Source organism: Carettochelys insculpta, chromosome 10 (genome assembly GCF_033958435.1).
Source record: "Carettochelys insculpta isolate YL-2023 chromosome 10, ASM3395843v1, whole genome shotgun sequence".
NCBI classification, from domain to species: Eukaryota; Metazoa; Chordata; order Testudines; family Carettochelyidae; genus Carettochelys; species Carettochelys insculpta.
The window spans coordinates 22100699-22121673 of NC_134146.1; the positions used below are offsets into that span (position 1 = coordinate 22100699).

Sequence of the window (20975 nt, forward strand, 5' to 3'; positions counted from 1 at the left end):
CTGCTGTTCCTACCAGAGGTTATTTCTCTCTGGAAGAGCACAGTGTAGGCCTCCCTGTCCTTTCCTGTGTTGAGTTTAAATTAATAAAAGCTGGATGAGCATTATTTCTATTTTCCTTTCCAAGTATTGGATAATGCATCATCCCTCTGGTGAGCAGCATGTACAGGGACAAAGGGCAGGCCTTTTCAAGGTGCTTTTTTAGAATCAGTCTTCTCCTTCCCATATAAAATTGCACAGAAGAAAAGCACTGAGCCCCTTGGTGCATGCACTTTACTGGGCTACTGTTCTCTTGCATTGTGCCCTCTGAGAGGGGATCTGTCAGCAAAGTGAAACAGCTGGGGACAGGGCTTCTATGTGCTATAGCAGGCTGTGTTCCATGGAAGTAAAAGCTGTCTTTGAAACATGGCCCATTCATGTTCCTCCAGTGTGCTTTTTGTCTCTGCTGTGCTGTCAGTGCCTGGCCAACTGGCAACTCATACCCCTTCCATTGGCTGTTAAAAGCCAAAGAGGGGAAATTATTTCTAATCAGGTCAATAGTAACTTATGCAAATTGTACCAAAAGTTCTGGGGTTCAGAGACAGGCCTATACCAGGCTAAATAGCTATTCCTATGGCCATCCTCTTGGCTACTCCTCAATTAGCTGCCTAGTACAGTGGAATCAGAGAAGAGAGAAGTGGCTGTAGGAAGTTATCTCCTAGCCACCTTTATCCTCTGGCTGGCTCACTGTTCTATTTCTGTGGGTTTTCCCATGATTTGGCTTTCTTTTCCACCATGCAGCAGAATTTATACCCCCACAGTTTTTCACAAAGTGTTTTTGAATAAGAAAATGGAACATGGCTGATCAGTTTTCAACCATCTGGAAAGCTTAAGAATTCTCATGTGGTACATCATAGAGATCTTGTTTAAAGTGGCATATTAAATATAGTAAGCTATTTTTAGTTCCTGAATTCTATTAGTGAGAACTGCTGTTTTCAACTTGCATGCTATTGTTCCTATTAGTCTAGTTTGGGATTATTTTGGCAGTGTTTAGCATGCTCTTTAAGTTTCTCAGTGTGAGTGGAGCTGCTGAATATTTCTTTTAATATTTACGTTTCCTCAGTATGTTTTCCTGAAAGAATTTGGCTTCTGTCTTGGGAATGTGCCAGTGTCTTACATTTCAGTCAGGGACTGATTTTTAATTATCCCGAATTAACCAAGAGATCAATAGATCTTAAAATCTCCACTAATCCAATGTAGGTCCAGTATATTTCATTTATAGTCTCCTCAAATTAGTAGCTGTCAGCATGTCAGAAGCTGGGTGGATCACGTGATGATTGTTCATTCCCTCTGAAGCACCTAGCACTGACCACTGTGGGAAAACAGGATACTGAGTGGATGGACTATTGTTCCAACCCGTATGGCCACTCTTACATTCTTAATAGATAGATAGTCTTTCTAGTCTGAGCATTTTTAACAACAACAACAACAACAAAAATTTGGCAACTTTTTGGCATCCTGTAGCCTTCCACTTATTTCTTCAACAATAAAATTGGCGAAAAAAGGACAGAAATATCAGGAGTGGGTTTAGTATTAAAATAGTTTCATATTGTTTTGTTTTAGCACACATTGATCAATAAATACTTTTTGTGTGTGTGTGTGTGGAGGGGGAGTTTTTATTGGGAGACATCAGTTTGAAAGTGAAACCAGGAATATTGAATTGAAAACCCCAACGTTTTATTTGATTATTTATTTCATTTTGACACAATTCCATATTGCAGAAAACATTTGGACGATGCTCAGTTTATTCCAGGGGAGAATGAAAACCAATATCAAAACTTCGAAAGTCATTGAAGAATGAAATTGTCCTTCAGCCAGCTGTAATTAAAAGACTAAATGAATTCTTCTGCCATTGCTTAAGCCAGTTTGAATCAGCTCAATAACATTAATTATTAAGAAACAAACAAGAAGCAAATAACAGGTTCAATTCAGGTGTTGCTGCATTCAAATTCTGTTGATTACATTCTTCCACTGTTTCAGAACAGTTCATTTCTTTTAAATAAAAACATCCCTAGAAGGGAGAAATAAAAGTGTAGTGTGGATCATCATCCAAATAAAATAAGTATTTTCCAGGCATGTATTTTCATCTTCTGTTTTTAGCACATTTAAGAAACACCAATATTTATTGAAAAGCAAATGGCATGTGCTGTATTATATCATAAATGGTGTAACACAGATGTTTAATGAAAAAGTACACAAAAAAGGTACTGTAATACCAGGTACTTCCTGGTCAATAAACAAGGAGGTGTGAGAGAGGAAGCTGGAAAAAAGAGTGAACGTGGGAAGGGTAGAGTCTCAAGTAGTAAGGGAGAACAGTAGACAAACATTACTCTGCCACAGTTGGAAAGCAGCCTTATTGAGAAAGGGGCATTAATTTAGGTATTAGTTATCAATGTAAAAAAGGACAACTTAAATCTCTGGAAAGCACACATTTGTCTTTCCACATAACTTTCTGGATCCCCAGGAGCAAAGCTTCTGTTTAAAACTGCAAGAACTTTCTAGCCCCCTTGATTGTGAAGTGCTGTCATATGGGCTACATCTACACTACATCGATCTCTTGACAGAAGTTACTGTCGGAAGAGATCTGCCAACAAAACTTCTGTTGACAGATCATTGCCACACATTAAAGCAGATCGCTCTGTCGATCCACTCTGTCAACAGAAAGCGGCCACACTGCTTGGCTGCTCCCTTGAGAGAACAGCCAACTGGAAGTACAGCAGACAGGGCTACCCGGTGTCCCAGAAGCCCTGTCTGTCGACAGAAGCCCCCCCTGGAATGTCCACACTTGCTTTCTGTGAACAGATTCTGTCGAGAGGTATTCTGCCTCCTGGTGGAATGGCAGAATGCTGTCGAAAAAAGTGCTGCCTTCTGTCAATTTATTGTCTACACGCCGCCCTTGTAATGTGGATGCTCCATGAGTTTTGTCAACAAACACCAGTTTTGTTGACAAAACTCTCTAGTGTAGATGTAGCCATTGAGTATGCAGCTATACACAGGTGCCATATAAAACAAAATTAAACATGCTATTTATCAAAGTATCAACCAAACTAGCTTTTAGTGGATTACACTAGATCATTAACATTGCTATTACTCCTCAGCACATGTTCCACAGTACAGATATTAACTGTCTAACATACGAGAAAATAATATGTCAGATATTATATAGAAAAATATTTTTATAGAAAAAAATTCTCGTAGTCTTCCCTGTGATGTGTCAGGCCTTGTGCCCAGAATCCAGAGCTGCTGAATGTGATGGGACTTTCACCATCCTTTGGCCAATAGAGATTACACCTATAGAAAAGATACCACATTTTCAAGGAAAATCTATTCGGAGTAACTTTTGCTGGTGTATACGTATAAATGATTTAAATCTGGGCTATTTAAACTTTTTCTCCAAATCATTAATGTGGATTATATGTATTGCTATAGGTGAAAGTAAGGAAGAGAGGACATTCCGCAACTGGATGAATTCTTTGGGTGTAAACCCATATGTTAACCACTTGTACAGGTAAAACTTTGTGTTCTGATTTTTATTTAGTTATGAATTTAGGCATAAGCTTTCATAGATGCAAGAAAATAGACATTTAGTTGCACTGGAAAAGCACACAAAAATAATATCCAGAAATGAAGCTGCATTTCCAACAGAGCTATTAACAGAAAACAGAATCATTTAATATTTTTTAAAATGTAAAAATCAAATAGTGATCCTACTGAAGTGAAGGCTAAACATTTTTTTAGATGTTACTCAGAACCTGATATGGAATGTCAGGAGTGAAGATGAAGTAATCTTAATTTTTCTGTGGGAAGAGGATTTCAGACTACACGTTGATATGCCTGTTTGTTCAGCAATTAAACGTGCTATCATAATAGGTGCTAACTATTAAATGATAAGAGTGAACGTCAGGAAATTTACATCTAACTCTAATACTTTTCTCTGGTCCCATGGCATAAGTAGCCGGCATGTGGTAGATGACTATATTGTAACATGATGTTTAAAAGAGTGATTGTTTCCAGCACCTCACATCTTCTACTACTGTTACCAACAGTGGATCTGTATTGGTAATAATTCCAGGAGGAATTGTTATCATCATCATGTTCCTGTTATGTCTCTGGTGTTTAGGGCAGTGACAAAGTTACTCCATTGCACTCAAGATCTCTACCACATATTCATAAACTTGAACTACCCACCAGGAGAAATAAAAAAAACAAATCGACAGGGCCAGGTGAATACCCAGAGACCAGCTACTCCAAGATAGGCCCCAAAAAGCCAAGAACAGAACACCACTGGTCATCACCTACAGCCCCCAACTCAAACCACTGCAACAAATTATTAAAGACCTACAACCTATCTTTAATCAGGATGCCACACTCCTGAAGGCCCTGGGTGACATACCTGTTCTCTCCTACAGACAACCTCCCAACCTTATGAGGATTCTAACTAATAGCCACAGTCTATGCCAGAGGAATACCAGTCCTGGGACTTTTCCTTGCAACAAAGCCCACTGCCAGCTTTGTCCACATATCTTCTCTGGAAATACCATCACTGGACCTAACCAGGTTACTCACAAAATCACGGGCACATTCTCATGCTCCTCAACTAACATCATATATGCCATCATGTGCCAACAATGCCCAGATGCTTTGTATATTGGATAGACTTCAAACTCTCTCAGACAAAGAGTTAATGGGCGCAAAACAGACATCAAAACATTCCTGATCCACAAACCAGTTAGTCTACATTTTAATGGAATGGGCTATTCTGTGAGTGACTTAAGAGTCTGAGTTTTATTGAAGAAGAATTTCCAGTCTGCTTTACAAAGAGAAGCTGCTGAACTCTCTTTCCTATTCAAATTCAACACATTAACATGTGGTTTGAACCAGGATGCAAACTTTCTGGGACATTAGAGGGGCTCTTTGGCATACTTGGCTGAATCTAATTCTTGACTGCCCCCCCCCCCCACCGCCCCATGCTGTCTGATTTGCTCACCTTGATAATTTTTTTTTCTGATTTGTCAATTTTGATTACTGTTTTGGTTCTCTATGCCTTAAATATTGAGTCTGTTCTGGTATGGCTATGGTCTCAAGAAGTGGGTCTGTCCCACGAAAGCTCACCTAATTATTTTGTTAGTCTTTGAAGTGCTACTTGGCTGCTTTTTTGTTCTGATAGTATATAGACTAACACGGCTCCTTCTCTGTTACCACTCCTGTCTGTTTCTGACAGGTCTTTTACTGGTTTCTCAGTTGTGCCCCAGGTTTTTCAGCTTGACTTCCACAGCTCTTCACCATGTTTTCAGTCTGCTTCATTTTGGCTTGCCTTCAAGTTTCCATCTTATTGATAATCTAGGGCTAGAATCAGTTTCACCTGAATCTTATGGCCAATCCATCTCCAATACTGCCTGGTAATGATTGTGCTAATATCCTCTTGGCTGCACTCTGTCAATAGCAATTGTCTTTGTTTTGATATTGATTTGGACCAAAAGAGATGGAGGATTTTTCTGAGGCAGGTTGTATGGAATGAAAACCATTTTGACTTGTGATGTTTTCTCATTCCCCAGAATTCTGCACTATAAAGTACTGTTGAAAGAACACAGCTCTGTTAAATTTGGAATTTGGTTTTGGTGTTCCTGTCTGTATTGATTTTATTCTGGATGTCCTGGCTTGTCCCATCATCCTGGTTGATGGTATTGCCCAAGTAGCTGAATGGTGAGAACACAATCCTCTGTCACAGTGGTGTGCAACAGAAATTAAAGGATTGCCACAGCTCCCCTGGCCCAAAATAACTCCCACCCCCCAACTGCCACTGACTCATCAGAGCCACTTCCAGGCTGTGAGTGGAGCCATGCTGGGCCCCAGGTCTAGAGCCGCATCCCAGGGCTGAAGCTGTGCAGGGACACCCCTGACATTAACCCTGTTTTGACTTCAAAACTGAGCTTGCTGTGATAAATATTTCATGTAAAGTGGAAACAGAATCTTTTGATATGGAGAGGGATTTCATATGCTTGGTTCTGTGAATGCTATCAAAAGACTTCTCAAAATCCATGAAGTTTTGTATAGAGTTACCATTATCACTCTAAGCAGTATTCTATTATATTTTGTAGATTGAAGATCTGGTCTGTGCATCCATGCCATTTCTGAAAACTAGCTTGCTCTTTTCTGAGAACACTTATCAAATGCCTCTGATATAGGCTGGACTAGAATTTTAAACAATACTTAGCTTGGCACAGATCAAAATGCAATATCACACCAGTTATTACAGGTTGAACCTCTCTGATACAGCACCCTTAGGACTGGACCAGTGCCAGACAAGAGAATTTGCCGGACCAGGGAAGCAGCATTACCAACACTTCCAGTGCTTACTGGGCTCTTGGAAAATATTTGGTGGTAAATTACCAGTAAATAACAGCACAGAACACTGAGAGCCAGGACTTCTGGCTGTAAACAAACTTTATGGGATCATGGAAAACTGGATAAGTGGTCATCCAGCTAACCAAAATCATACCGGATTACAGATGTTGATGGATGAGAGAGTTCCAGATTAGAGTGGTTCAACCTGTACAATCACTAAGGGTGTCTCTACACTAGGAACTAACTTTGAAGTTAACTTTGAAGTTAGGCACTACTTCGAAGTAGTCAGCAGAGGGTCTACACACATTTTCCCTTACTTCAAAGTCCTTGCTCCATTCCCAGGAATGGATTAGTGCCCTACTACAAAGTAAGGTTTGTGTAGACACTTAACTTCAAAGTAAGCAACTTCAAAGTTAGTTTTGTAGTGTAGACACAGCCTAAGAGTTCGTTTCTTTGGTATCGTCACTATAACCTCATTGATTCACTCATCTGGCATGTTTTCCCATTCCAAGACTGATGTAAATAGATGGGCCAGGATAGGTGCTGCTAACTCAGTATTTACTTTGAACAATTCTGCATTCAAGTTATCCTTTAAAAGAGCTTTCCCATTTCCTAAGCTTTGATTACTTGAATGATCTCTTCCTTTGTTGGTGTGTCTGATGATATCAAGATCTTCTGCCTTTTTCTGTCTCTACTATTTGGAGAACACCATGTCATCTTGTGAATTTCAGGATGTTGAAGTAGGGTTCTGCTTATGACTATTTCACTTATATTGTAGCAATCAACAAGCTTCTCTCCATTTTCATTCCTAGAGTGACACCCATGTCTTCTGATCGCTCAGTTGTTGTCTGTGTTGTCCTTACTAACCTTGGCATTCTCTTCTGCCATGACAATAGTTAGGTCATGATGCAGTACTCCAACTCTGCCTATAATGCAAAGCAGAATTTGTCATTGGCTTCTTCATCACTGACATTTGTTGGAACATAGCAGTGAATCAGGGTGATATTATTGTGCTTTCCTTTCAGTCTGGCTCTCATAAGACTGCTGTTGATGGACTTGCACTCAGTGGGGAATGCTCCACTACCTTCTTTAAAAGGATGGCAACACCTCATGGTGTTGTCCATCATGCCGTCCAAAATACAGCAAAGTTTCTTCTGAGGCTGTTGTTAACCTTCATGATCCCATCTGTCTGCTCTCCCTGTTACCCCAGAAGTGTAACTGTGGTATCTCATCTCTGCTGTGACCTGAGCTAGTTTCCCTGTATCGGACATTATCTCCACATTCCAAAATCAAAGGCTGTTTTCTGTCTTGGTGTTGAGCACTTCTGTCTTCAAGCCAGTGTCTTCCTTTTGGTTTTCACCATTGGCAGTCATAAGGGTCATTGACTCCTGACAGCTGTGACACACAATAATGTTTGCTTTCCCCATTACTGTTTTCGTAACATACTTCGCTTTTTACAGGACAGGGTTGTTAACCCTGTGCCTCGCCCCCAGCTGGAGGATCAGGGTGTCTACTTTGTTTGGGCCCTTCCCCACAGATCAATCTGGCATGGCTGAACCTGCCAGGAACAAAAAGTCCCCCACTGACACAGATTCTGGGGATTATTAGAGCATGCAGGCTGTCCTGCCACAACCAGGCATGAACCCCAGAGGACAATCCAGGAAGAAGTCTTGAGCAAAAAGTGACCATGTACAAACCTTTTGTGTGTCTCCATTTATTCACCATTTAAACTATCTCAAAGGGATTTTGGTGAGTCTTAAGGTTTATAAGAGATTTCTAAGACCTTTGGATGAAAGAAATTAGAAAGTGCAAATTATTATTATTCATTGCTTCAGTAAGTGATGTGGGGAATTGTGATCCTTTCTGAACTCCTCGGAAAATACTGATACTGCCATAGTAGAAGAGTTAAAGGTGGTGTGATTTTTGGAGGGTTCATATGGCTCACATCTACTCAGTGCTTTTTTTGTGCTGGTATGGACTGGTATGCTGTACCAGCACCTTGGCAGCCCCAAGTGGGATCCCCAGCTGGGTGGCGGGCGGACCCCACCAGCCCTACATCTGGGAGCTGGCTGGGGTGCAGAGCCTGCCAGCAGCACCAGCCCTCAGGACCCAGACAGGCTGGGGGAATCCTGGCAGCCGCGGAGCTGGAAGCCAGGCAGAGTGCAGAGCTCTGCCGGCAGCTCCAGCCCAAGGGACCTGGCTGGGGGAACACTGGCAGCCCAGGGACTGGGAGATGGCCAGGCAGCAGGGGTCCACGGCAGCCCTGCAGTGGGGACCCAGCTGGGGTACAGAGCCTTGCCAGCAGCCCCAGCCATGGGAACCCTGGGGTGGGGGAAAGGCAGCTGTGTACCAGCTCCTTTTATTTTTTTTTCCTTACAAAAAAAGCACTGCCTCCACTAATTTCACAGTAATATCTGCAAGCTAACTAGAAAAGATTTTTGAATATATAGTGGATTAAAGAACCTGAAATTTACTTTTTGATATTTCTCATTTTTTTAAATTGTACTGTGCATACAGTTCAGTTATAGCCAATCAAATAGTAAATGAAATACAATATAGGGAGGGAGCAACAGTGATGTGTCTGTTTAAATGTTGTTGGTAAAGACCTGATTCCATGTTTTAAAATGCATATAAAATGAGGTTGTCTATAGACTGTTTGTTTGTTTTAAAACGGACAAAAACTACAACTAATGACTTATTTCCAAACGTAGGCCTCTTTAAAAAAACTCAAAATGCTACTTGTAATGCAGAAAATAATAGTTTTCTCAACTCTCTTCTTACTCAAAGACAGTTACGTTGTTTTTGCTTAATCTTTCTCACTGTGTGCACTATGGACTGAAACCAAGCATGGAGATTTTCAGCCCTGAGTGTTTCAGAAAGGTCTGAACAACTCAAAATGGAGAATTTTTTAATGGCAGCCGTTTGGCAATCTTAACTACAGGTTGAATCTCTCTAGTCTGGCAGTTTCTTGTTTGGTAATGTCCATGGTCTAGCGTGATTTTAGTTAGCTGGCTGTCCATTTATCATGGAGGTGGTCAAGTTTCCCATGGTTCCATAAAATTTATTTATAGCCACCAATCCTGGCTCACAGTGTTATGTGATGTTGTTTACCTTTAATTTACCGCTAAATGTCTTCTAAGAGCCCAGTAAGCAGTGGAAGTGTTGCTAATGCTGGTAGACAATATTGACCTTGTGGGGTTTGGCGAATTATCTCATTTGGCACCGGTCCCAATGGTATTGGACTAGAGAGGTGCAACCTGTATTAGTGGTTGCTTCCCCACACCAGCAATAAATATCTAGGGATAGTGAGTGGTCCTACCTATTCAGTCAGAGTGGTGAATATAACAAAACTATGGAATTAATTTAACTTATGGGACAGATCACTCAGTGGAAGGTATGAATATGAAGAAACCTGTTCAAAAACTGTTGCAGGGTTTTGTTTTTTATTTATGTGAACTGAATTTACTTGTTATACTCAGTCACTTGTTAATTTTCAGGGGTTTCATATTCTTGTTAAGATACTTACAAAGCACTCAATTGTTTTTTTTTCTGCTTTGATCTAGTGGGCTTGCTGATGCTTTAGTGATCTTCCAGCTTTATGAAATGATTCGTGTGCCAGTAGAATGGAACCATGTCAACAAACCTCCATATCCTGCACTTGGTGGTAACATGAAAAAAGTCAGTACATATTCTGTTGTGCATTCCAGTTATAATGGCCACCTACCACTGTATCATATTGCATCATTTTGAATTGCATGACCTTATGTCCCTGGAGTATTAGCTCATAGTTAAGTTGGCCATGTGTTTCAGTTTTATGGAGACAATTCTACTTAAAAGTCCCCTGGGGATATTTTCCCAAAGAAGAAGTACTATTTTGATAAACATATCTCTTGGTTTTTACACACATCACTTTGTGGTTATATGAGAAGCTGGGAAAATTCATTTAATTTATTAATGCTAGTGCGTGCTCTGAGTCCTGCTCAGTGAGGTACACTTGTTTGTTCAGAAAGTACCATTTGTTCACACTAGAATCCTTGTGAAAAGTTTAAAAAAAAAAAAAAAAAAAAAGGACTTACATATTTGATGAGGGTTGCTTGCAAAATCTAGGTCTTTTGGTCAACTGTATGCTTATTGCAATACCAAAAAAGAAAATAAATTGTATTGTCATCATCAAGAGCCATGGGCTCAGCGTCCATTGGTGTCTGATGCCTCCCTCATTGTTTCCTTCCATCTTCCCCTGTCTAGTGCGGAGTGGCTTAATTTCTGTAGTCTAGCTCCACACCAATCTACTATATGATCTACCCATTCTCTGTGGGGTCTGCCTCTCCTATTTGAACTGTCCATTACACCGAATACCAGAGCCTTGATGTTTTGTTTGTTGTTCCTTCTGCAGATATGCCTGAATAGCTGTAACATCCGTTGTATAGCCTTCTGCAGTAGGTTCTCTTTTGGCTGTATCTTTCTATATAATTCCTCGTTGGTGACTTCTGCAGCCATCCTATGCAGAGGATATTTCTATAATAACTCCTCATGAATGCCAATATCCTTCTCTTCAAATCTTCAATCTGTGATTTCAGTCCCTCCATCAGTATCATCATCAGCATCTTACCTAGATGACTCATTAATGCAATCATTAAACAAAATTAAACACCCAAAATTTCGCTACCACCTGTCTGACATCTGTACATCATGCTGCTAAATACACATTTTCAAGATGCTCAGCTTTGTTCCTAAGCTAATCACTTTGCTTTTCCAGACCTTATCATCTCCTTCAAACTCACTCTTGCTTTCGCTATTCTAGTTGATATGTCCTTCTTACAGTCTAGATCATATGTCATATTGCTCCCCAGATACGTGAATTTCTCTGTTTTCTAGTTTGATCCCATCTACATTGATCTTTCTTCCCATTTTCGTATTTCTAAATACCATTGTTTCATTTTATCAATGTTCATAATTAGCCTATACCGCTTCCCTTCCTCGTTTAGCACCTGCACTGCTCTCGCTAGCTTCTCTTCATCTTCCTCAATAAGAACTATATCATCCACTAACCTGAGGTTGTTAATTCTCATCCCGTGCACCGATATCCCTTCTGCCTCTTCCTTGATCTTGTCCATCGCACCCTCTAGGTGTGTGATGAAGATACTCTGCAATATCAGATCTCTTTGTCTTGTACCTCTACTTGTTCTAAACCAACTTCCCAACTCCCTGCATGGTCTCACCGCTGCCACTGCATTGTCGGTGATATCCTTCAACAACCATATCAGTCTGCTATCCACTCCGTATGACTCCAACACAACCCAAGTCACTTTCTGATCTATACTGCCAAATGCCTTCTGAAAATCAATGAAGCAATTGTAGATGTTCTTATTCTTTCTTTGAGCTTTCCCCGCTATCAATCTTAGTGCCAATATGTGCTGTATGGTATTTCTATCTTTCTTGAATCTTGCTTGCTCATCTGATAGATGTTCTTCTATCTGTGATCTGTTTCTCAGTCAGTATCATCAGCAGCACCTTGCCTAGCTGACTTATTAGAGCAGTCATTCTGTAGTTCTTGCACTCCAGCATGCTTTCTTCCTTGTGTATTGTCACTTGTACGAATCTTGTCCATTTCTTAAATGCCTTCCCTTCTTTCCATGCTATATTACATTTCTTGAATCATAGTTTCTCCACCATATTTGATCATCTCTCCTGTGATCTTATCATTTCCAGGGCTTGCTGATCCTTTAGTCGTTCCACTGCTCTTTATTTTTCCTCCTTTGAAATATTGGCCTTGCTCTTGATGCTCAGTGGAGATCTCTCTTTTAGTTCTTTCATTGGTCTATCTGAGATGCTCTGGTCCAAGTGTGCTTTGTACAGATCAGTGCAATATCTTATCTGTTGCTGCACAACCTTCTACTTGTTCATGAGCACTTTGTTGTTCTTGTCTTTGATCACTATCTGCTTTAGCTGCCACTTCCTATTAATATTCATAATCATTTTATACAGCTCCCTGGTCTAACACTTGCCATAATACCTCTCTGTATCTTCACAATGCTCCTCTAACCATTTTGCCTTATCCAGTCTGGCCTCTTTCCTTACCTTGTTCCATTTCATTCTATATTACTTTTCTGCCCCCTCTGAAACATCTCTTCTCATCTTCAACACTCTCTTCTCTTTGCCAATTTCAGTATCTCCTGTGTAATCCACTTTTTATTGATCTTCTCTTCTTCTAGAACCATCTGCTCAATTACCTCTTCTATCACCATGGCGATCCCTTTGACTTTCTTATCTAGGTCTTTCTCTGTGCCCACATTCCTGATCTTCTCTTCAAGTGCTGCTCTGTACGCATTCCCTATTTCTGCCTCGCCTAGTCTTGTGACATCTCTTCTTTTCTTAAACAGCATCATATTTTCTCTTGTTTCATCTTGATGTTCACAATCACTAGATTGTGGTCCTTGGAAAGTTTGGCACTGCTGTACTTATGTTACCCATCTTCTTATCAAGATCATATCTATCATGTTCTTGGCCTTCCCATCATTTGATCACCATGTCCACTTCCTTCAGTGCTTTTGTTGGAATCCCGTGTTGCAGATCACCATCTTGTGCTCCATAGCAAACTCTATTAGTTTCCTGCCTTGTTCGTTTCTTTCTCCATATCCAAACCTTCCCATGACACTCTCTCAACCTTCGTTATCTGTTCCAACCTTCGTGTTCCAATCTCCTATGATGATCAACACATCTCTCTTTGGTATCTCCTCCAGTGTCTCTGTCAAGTCTTATAGAATAGCTCAGTTTCTTCATCTGTACTGTCCAGCATGGGTGCATACACTTGAATGACGGAGATGTTGAACAGTTTTTCTTCAAATCTCGCTACCATCATTCTCAAACTCACCAGTTTGTATCCTCACAATGCTCATCTAGCTCTTTTGCTAAGAAGGAATTTGACTGCTTCCTCATGCTTTGTGTCACCGAATGACTTCATAACCACACATCTCTTCTGATGCCATCCAGCGCATTTCTGCCAGTCCAAGTATATTGCATCAGTATCTCTCCATCTCCTTCTGAAGCAGCTCTACCTTTCCGTCACCCATAGTGTTTGGATGTTCTGTGTTCCAATTGATAATATATGTTAGTTGTAATTTTCTTTCAGTAGCCAACATATCGCCCCAACCCCAATTGCTCGATTGGTATTGCGGACCTTGGTTATCCAGGCAATGTCCGAGACAGCATCTTTTATCAGTTAGTTGTACTGGAATGAGATTTCATTCATATTGTTATTTTATGATCAGTGCATCGTCGTTCATCTGATCATCCCTCCTCCTTCATCCAGGCTTGGGACTGGCATGGAACTCCTAGCCTAGAGGCTTCATGGCAGAGTTAAATTGGATTGATGAGCTGTTGTTTAAACAAGCCTATAATGATTTTGTATGCTAAACATAAAATAGACTCATTCTGATGGTTTTGGATACATATTAATAGATTTTTAAGGTAGAAAGGACCTTTGTGATTAGAGTATGGTGAGGTGCAAGCTTGTTTTTTATACGTACATTGGCAGTTTTAGATTACAACACAGATGAATTCACTTAGATGAATTTATAATAGAAATATTTCTTTTATATTTTAGAATCTCAATATCTATAATTAGGATCTTACATTTTTACAGTGAATTCCATAACCTCCTCTCCAATTTCCTAAGGCTGGATCTGTCTTTTCCTTTTTTTTTATTTCAACAATACAAATGCAGCCTTGGTATATTCAAGTGCAACTTCACTGATTTTTAGTGGAGGTGCAGTGGTTTATACTAGCTGTCACTTTGACTCCATGTGCTCAGCTCTGTCAGACAGACAATGCAAATGTCATGTTTTCATTCATTCATCTGGGAATAAGATTGTCAAGGGATCCTTGTATATGTATATATGCATTTTGATCTTTAAAATAGTTCAGCAGTATGATGACTTAAAAGTGGTTCTGAAAGTGTTAACAGACCTTAAATGGTCCTCAATCTCAGCATGGATAGCACCATGATAGCTCAAAATATTGTTAAGCCTATATGTGATGTATTTTTCATGGCTATAGAGCTTAAATATTTAATTTTTAGATTGAGAACTGTAATTACGCAGTGGAAATTGGGAAGACAAAGGCCAAATTCTCCCTGGTTGGTATTGCTGGACAGGATCTAAATGATGGCAATCCAACTCTGACCTTGGCATTGGTATGGCAGCTGATGAGAAGGTGAGGAGTTTTTACAATTGTTATATGCATGCAGAAGTTCTCTTGGATGATTCTTCTGACATTTCTGATTTTTTTTCTTGTGCATTTTTATGTATTGGATGATGATGGAAATCTGGAAAAGTCCTGGCCTTACGTATTTGAGATTTAGAATTTTTACAATGCACCATTATTGAAGAACTAGTTTATATGCTGAGAAAAATTATGGCAATAATTGAAAAAAAAAAAAAGTTTAAACCCAAAACAAACTCCTTACTTGGATAGAATTAATGCCAAAAAGTATATTTATTTCATTTTACTCTCAATACCCCTTATTGCAGTGTTTCCCAAATGGTGTTCCACAGAACTCCGGGGTTCTGCAAAAAAATTCTATTACAATAGCTGACTCCTCTGCAGCTCCCTGCCCTGCTGCTGATGCTGGGTTAGTCCTGGGGGCCAGTTTGGGGCTGAGGCAGGTTTATCCTGGGGAATGGGGTAGGGGCTGGGGCTGAGAGGGGTTAAGCCTGAGGATGGGCAGTCAGGTGTGCAAGATGAGGAGGGCAAAGCTTGGAGACAGGAGGGCAGATTTGGGGGGGTTGAGGCAGGTAAAGCCTGGAGGGGTGGGGCAGATTTGGGGGCTGAGGGGGATAAAGCCTGGAGATGTGGGGTGAATTTGGGAGCTGAGGAGGGTAGAGCCTGGGAATGGGGTTCTGCAAAATTATTTTGAGTTTAAAATGGGTTCCATGGCCAAATAAAATTGGGAAACACTGCTTTATTGTGTGGAGCAGCAATTCACTCTGGTGGATCCCAAAGCAAGACTGAGAAAAATGTTTGTGGAATCAAAGTTCTCTCAGTAAATCTAGCCAGAAATTCTACAATATTTTTGTATTATAATTGCATTATTTTATAAACGAAAATGTTGTTATAAACCACAAAAATTGGCAGAGACTAAAAGGCAGTGTACACAACTTTATTCCACTTTTTAAAGTGATAAGATGTTATTGTGATGTAACATTTAATTTCACTAAATGAAGTTAGTTATAATGTGGCAAATAAAACATATGTAGAAAATCTGAAGGTGGATGGCACGCTATCTAGCACATGAGTATATTCTTGTGACTGATTAAAAATATTTTTAAAGTAGAAAAGTACCTTATAGTATAAAATGAAGATGAAAAGGTGAATGTTTCCACATACTCTTGTCTCGAAGAAATATTTTGCTATATTTTACTGGATAATATTAGGAACAGTGAATAGATCTATAATTAATGTTTAAAGTCAAACACTGATTTCTTTTTATTACAGATATACTCTGAATGTATTATCGGACCTTGGAGAGGGGGAAAAAGTAAATGATGAAACTATTATTAAATGGGTGAATCAAACTCTTGCAAATGCAAATAAGGAGACCTCAATTACCAGCTTCAAGGTAATCAAAACCCTATATCAGAGCAGAAGATAAGTGTATTAATCAGATGTGGGATTTTTAAAGGGACAGTGCTATATGTTTTTGGATTTAACATTGGTTCTATCTTCAGTTATCATAATTTTATTTAAAAAAATTCCTTTGGGATTCTATCTTCAGAAATGTTCCACAACTCTTCTGATAAGAAATGAAAAGCAAAATCAAATGCTAACTGTGGCTTATGTAAGATTATGAAGCCAAATTATTTTCAAAGGGGCTTTTAATTTATCAGAACTTTTTCCATGTGCCAGTGCAGCTAACTAGACATGTCCTGATTTGCCTGTGCAAAAATGGAGGTTTAGGCACTCTGAGATTTAGGGTTAGAAACATAGACTACAATTTTGAAATTATTTCCTGTTTTGAAACAATTTCTCAGTGTTTTAGAAATATTTCAGCCCCTTGAAACTATTTTCTCCCAGGCTGTAGAAGGGCCAGCAGATGGAGCACAAATTAACCATAAACGTGTCTCAGTTTTGTGCTGATACTTCTATGACCGTACAGGAGATCTAACAAAACAGTTCAATGTCAACTTGTACTTTGTAAAAACACAGGGGAAATGTATCTGTGAAGTGGAAATGGAGAAGATTGATAGAAAAAGTGAATCCTTCGGCATTTAGTACGCATCTGCCCAATCACAAATCTCGAGTGTCTTTATGTCTCTTTTGAAATGACAGACGGATAACCACACTTGCACGCCATTGTAACCACAGTATAAGCATGCAACTTCACTGAACACTTTCGAGCTATTAGGCATCTATATTGACTCTAAATATTTGAGATCAGACTGTGTTCAACAGTTATGCAGGATTTTGCTCAACAAAATATCCAGTTTTCTTTAGGGAAGATAATTTATTAAGTCTCAAAATCAAGTCCTGCTCTGTGAGCTTGAGTGTCCTCTCTTAAGTCAGTGCAAATCAGTGGTAGCACTCATGTAAAGCAGATTTAAATGAGAAGATAATGTGGCCCAATCTCTTAATTTTAATAAACTCTTATTAAAAATTGGTTGGTCTGACATTGCTGAAAAGTGTTTTTTCAATGTCTCAGTTTAGATCTAAGGATATAGTACTAGACATATCTTTTCCTTTCCACTTTAAAAATATACTGATCTGTCATTTTACACATATATTAGTAAAGAAAAATTAGATGTTTAATTTTTGAATTCTTCTTCGGTCTTGATTTCCAACAGAACCAAATAGCATCTATTTGTAGAATAAAGAGGTCATAGGTCACTGAAATTCATTAGAGACCGTTAAAATAGAACCATGATAGACTGGCAACAACCCAAGAAATCAGAATTACAGAGATTTCTTTTTTTTTTTTTGAGCTATGAATTTGAAGGGACACACCTTAGCTTAATCTCAAATAAATGAATGATGTGATATGATTAAATGCCCACGTTCTGGTGGCACTAGAATTGGAGTGAACTGGAAGCCTAAATTTTAATCTGGTTGGGGAGGGGCAGCACATCACTTGGATTATATGACGAGCCTCTTAGGGAATGGAGCGAACTGCTTCACTGCTTTGTACCTCCTGATGATTGATCTTTTGAAGGCACCTTGCATTAGGCAACTCATCAGCTGTAAAAGTTGAAAGGAAGCAACTGCCTCAAAGGCACCTGCTATTTTTAGTTTAAGAGGAAGCATGTATTAGAAGCAGAATTCTCAAAATACCATCTGAATTCTAGAAATAGACAGAGTAGGCCATAAACTGGAGCAGAAAATAATTACATTAGGAGAAAAGGGAAAAAATAAAAATACTCGTGTACATTAAAATTTTATTCAGGATGTAGAATTAACATTCTGATTTTTAAAAGATTTTAAAAATCTTTAACAGTATTTGGACTGCTTGAATATCTTTCAAAGCTTTGTCATTTATTTACAGAAGGAAAATAGCTTATAAACTTGGAGAAAGGAGGCGACTCTGTAAAGCAGGGCAAAAGGAAAAATGGAAATAATGAGGAGTGATATTCTCTCTTTTATAAGTGGAGTGAAGAGAACAGCTGCATATGTGAAGTGTATGTTTGGGTGAAGGGCTGGACAGACAGCAACAGCTATGCTGCTTTCCTCATGTCCACTGTAACAGTAGATGGTGAGGAACAACATCTCGGAGTGGCAGGGTCCCCTAGGGATAGAGGATTGAAGTCCATAGCAAATTGCTGCAGATGTTACTGTTGGTTTGAGAAGCATTAAGTCCAGGTAGAGGAGTTACTATTTAATGAATGGACAGTGCACGGTTGTACATGAGGAGTCATACCATAGCATAAGATGATTGTTTCTGGAGAGAAGCACAATACTTGATGATTGCATAGTTTGCTCTTTGTCCCAGGTTCACACTTTGCAGCCTCTTTTATGTCTCCTGAGCTGCAGCATCCTCCAGCCAAGTCATTATAGTTCTCCCTTGTGGGGTATCAAAGTCTCTCTGTAAACCAGCAATGGCCAACTCGTGTCTCTTAAGCCGCATGAAGCTTTTTGGGCCTTTAAATGTAGGTCCTCCTCAGAGCTGAACACCAGGAGTGCCATCTGCCACTCTGCGCATGCACCCCACCGCTTGGCGGGAGAAGTGCATGGCAGCAGCAGCAACTGTGGTGGCGGCAGCTTTGGTGAGTTGCCAGCATCGAGTTAGTGCAGATGGCAGATGGGATGCCTGGAAAGGGGAAGGCATTGAGTCACAAGAAGGAGGAGGAAATGGCTGAGGGTGCCTGGCTCTGGGGAAAGGAGGGGGATTGGGTTAGAGTGGGGAGCTGAGGGTTCCTGGTTCTGGAGGAAGGGAGGAGGATTGGATTAGAGCAGGGGCATGCGGGTTACAGGGTCTGAGGATGCAGGGAGGCATTGAGCTACATATTATATATTTATTTTTATCTATCTATCTATAAATATATGTGGATGGATAGATAGATAAAAATAAACACATAATACGTAGCTCTTCATCCCTAATTCGTTGGCCATCCCGGCTCTAAACAAACTGCCTCTGGCAGATCTTCACAGTCCAGTGCCCTGTCCATGCTTCTCCTCCAGTGGCCAGGTCTACCCTCTACTCTCAGTTCCATTCTCAGGATCTCTGAGTCAGCAGCTAAGGTCCATGTGGTCTCACGTTTGCTTGTTTCCCCTAGGCTTGCTCCTGCTCCTTTCTTTCAACTCTTGACAGTCCCCACTCTTCTGTTTTCCTCTCATTGGCTTTACAGAAATCCAGCCTATTGTGCCTGCTGGCTTCATGTTCAGTTGGGATTGTGCATCTTTCCTACCCCTGCTGCAGCTCACTCAAGGGTAATCCACCCTGTCACATAGCCCTTCAGAGTGATTTTTGATTCCTTCAGGGGTGGTGTGGGGTCAAGATCTTATCACAGGGCTACAAAACTACTTTGTTTGGACAACAGTGACTGTTTCTTGCATAAGGAATCACAAGATGACATAAACTTGCGGGCATGGCTTGAATGTCAGTTAAGCTCTATCAACCCATAGCGGCCAAAATTGTCTTTGGGGATGCTGGCAGCAAGGCATAAATTAGAGCAGCTGAGACACCATCTCTGCTTTTGTCATACTGTCTGGAGTCATTCATGATCATGAATGCCTGCATCAGGGCAGACTGTGGAAAAGGCTGGTGACAAACTCCAAATGGGTTATACATTCTGTAATTACATTTTACCAACCCAGTAACAAATGTGAACTCCTGAAGCACTATAATGGTCTTACAGTGGAACAACAGACTCTTGGGTATTTCAGCCTATCTTGCCACCAAGCACGTTGGACTTCATTGGTTGCTATACAGCAAATATAACAAAAGAGTCACGTGGCCTTATGTCCCAAGAGACAAGTCACTTACTCCAATTTGTGTCTCAAATCTCAACAAATACATTGCCTGCAGTCAGTTTTGGAATAAATTAACTAAGGATTAAATAAATTAACTAAGGATTTCTAAATTTTTTTAGTATCAACAATATGCTCGATATATAAAAATTAAGACCAAGGCTGGCTTAAAGTTCTTCAATATAAAAGATAATAGACAGGCATCACAAAAGGAAACAAACTGTTGTATTTGTTTAGCAGTACCAGTTTGGTGAGAAACTACACGGATTATTAGCTTGGTCTTTGAAAGTCCCTGCTGATTTTACCATTAGTTTTTCACAGACAAGGAAATCAGGATTTTGGGCCATCCCAAGAGGGGGACAGGGCCTGGGACAACCTACCCCCAGTGCCCAGGTGCAAGACCTGGGGCACGCCCCCCCATTCATGCTCCAGACCCTTCCCCTGCTCCACCCATGCCCCACTGCTTTCCCCTTTCCACAGCAACAGAGAACCTGGGCTTAGAGGATGGGCAGTGGCAGTAGCAGCAGCAGGGGGTCACCTCTTCGTGCCCACACTCACCATGGCCACGTCTACACGTGCACGCTACTTCAAAGTAGCAGTGCCAACTTCGAAATAGCGCCCGTCACGGCTACACGTGTTGGGCGCTATTTCAAAGTTGAAATCGACGTTAGGCGGCGAGATGTCGAAGTCGCTAACCCCATGAGGGGATGGGAATAGTGCCCTACTTTGAAGCTGAACGTCGAAGTAGGGCATGTGTAGACGATCCGCGTCCCGCAACATCGAAATAGCGGGGTCCGCCATGGCGGCCATCAGCTGAGGGGTTGAGAGACGCTCTCTCTCCAGCCCCTGCGGGGCTCTATGGTCACCGTGTGCAGCAGCCCTTAGCCCAGGGCTTCTGGCTGCTGCAGCTGGGGATCCATGCTGCATGCACAGGGTCTGCAACCAGTTGTCGGCTCTGTGGATCTTGTGTTGTTTAGTGCAACTGTGTCTGGGAGGGGCCCTTTAAGGGAGCAGCTTGCTGTTGAGTCCGCCCTGTGACCCTGTCTGCAGCTGTGCATGGCACCCTTATTTTGATGTGTGCTACTTTGACGTGTAGACGTTCCCTCGCAGTGCCTATTTCGATGTGGTGCTGCCCAACG

The 20975-nt window shown here is 40.7% G+C and overlaps 1 protein-coding gene across 2 annotated transcripts in view; it reads left to right on the forward strand.

Annotated features, from left to right (window-relative positions):
* The window catches only part of PLS1 (plastin 1), an 85442-nt gene that overhangs the window by 59315 nt on the left and 5152 nt on the right, over window positions 1-20975 (forward strand). Inside the window, exons 11-15 of one of the 2 annotated variants that reach the window (XM_075004791.1) lie at window positions 3466-3544; window positions 9945-10059; window positions 14459-14592; window positions 15874-15997; window positions 16585-16791. In XM_075004791.1, coding sequence (XP_074860892.1) covers window positions 3466-3544; window positions 9945-10059; window positions 14459-14592; window positions 15874-15997; window positions 16585-16650 — 518 coding nt within the window. In that variant the 3' untranslated portion in view covers window positions 16651-16791. Of the gene's footprint in view, window positions 1-3465; window positions 3545-9944; window positions 10060-14458; window positions 14593-15873; window positions 15998-16584; window positions 16792-20975 lie in introns of those variants that run through there. The other variant, XM_075004790.1, reaches the window with a different exon arrangement.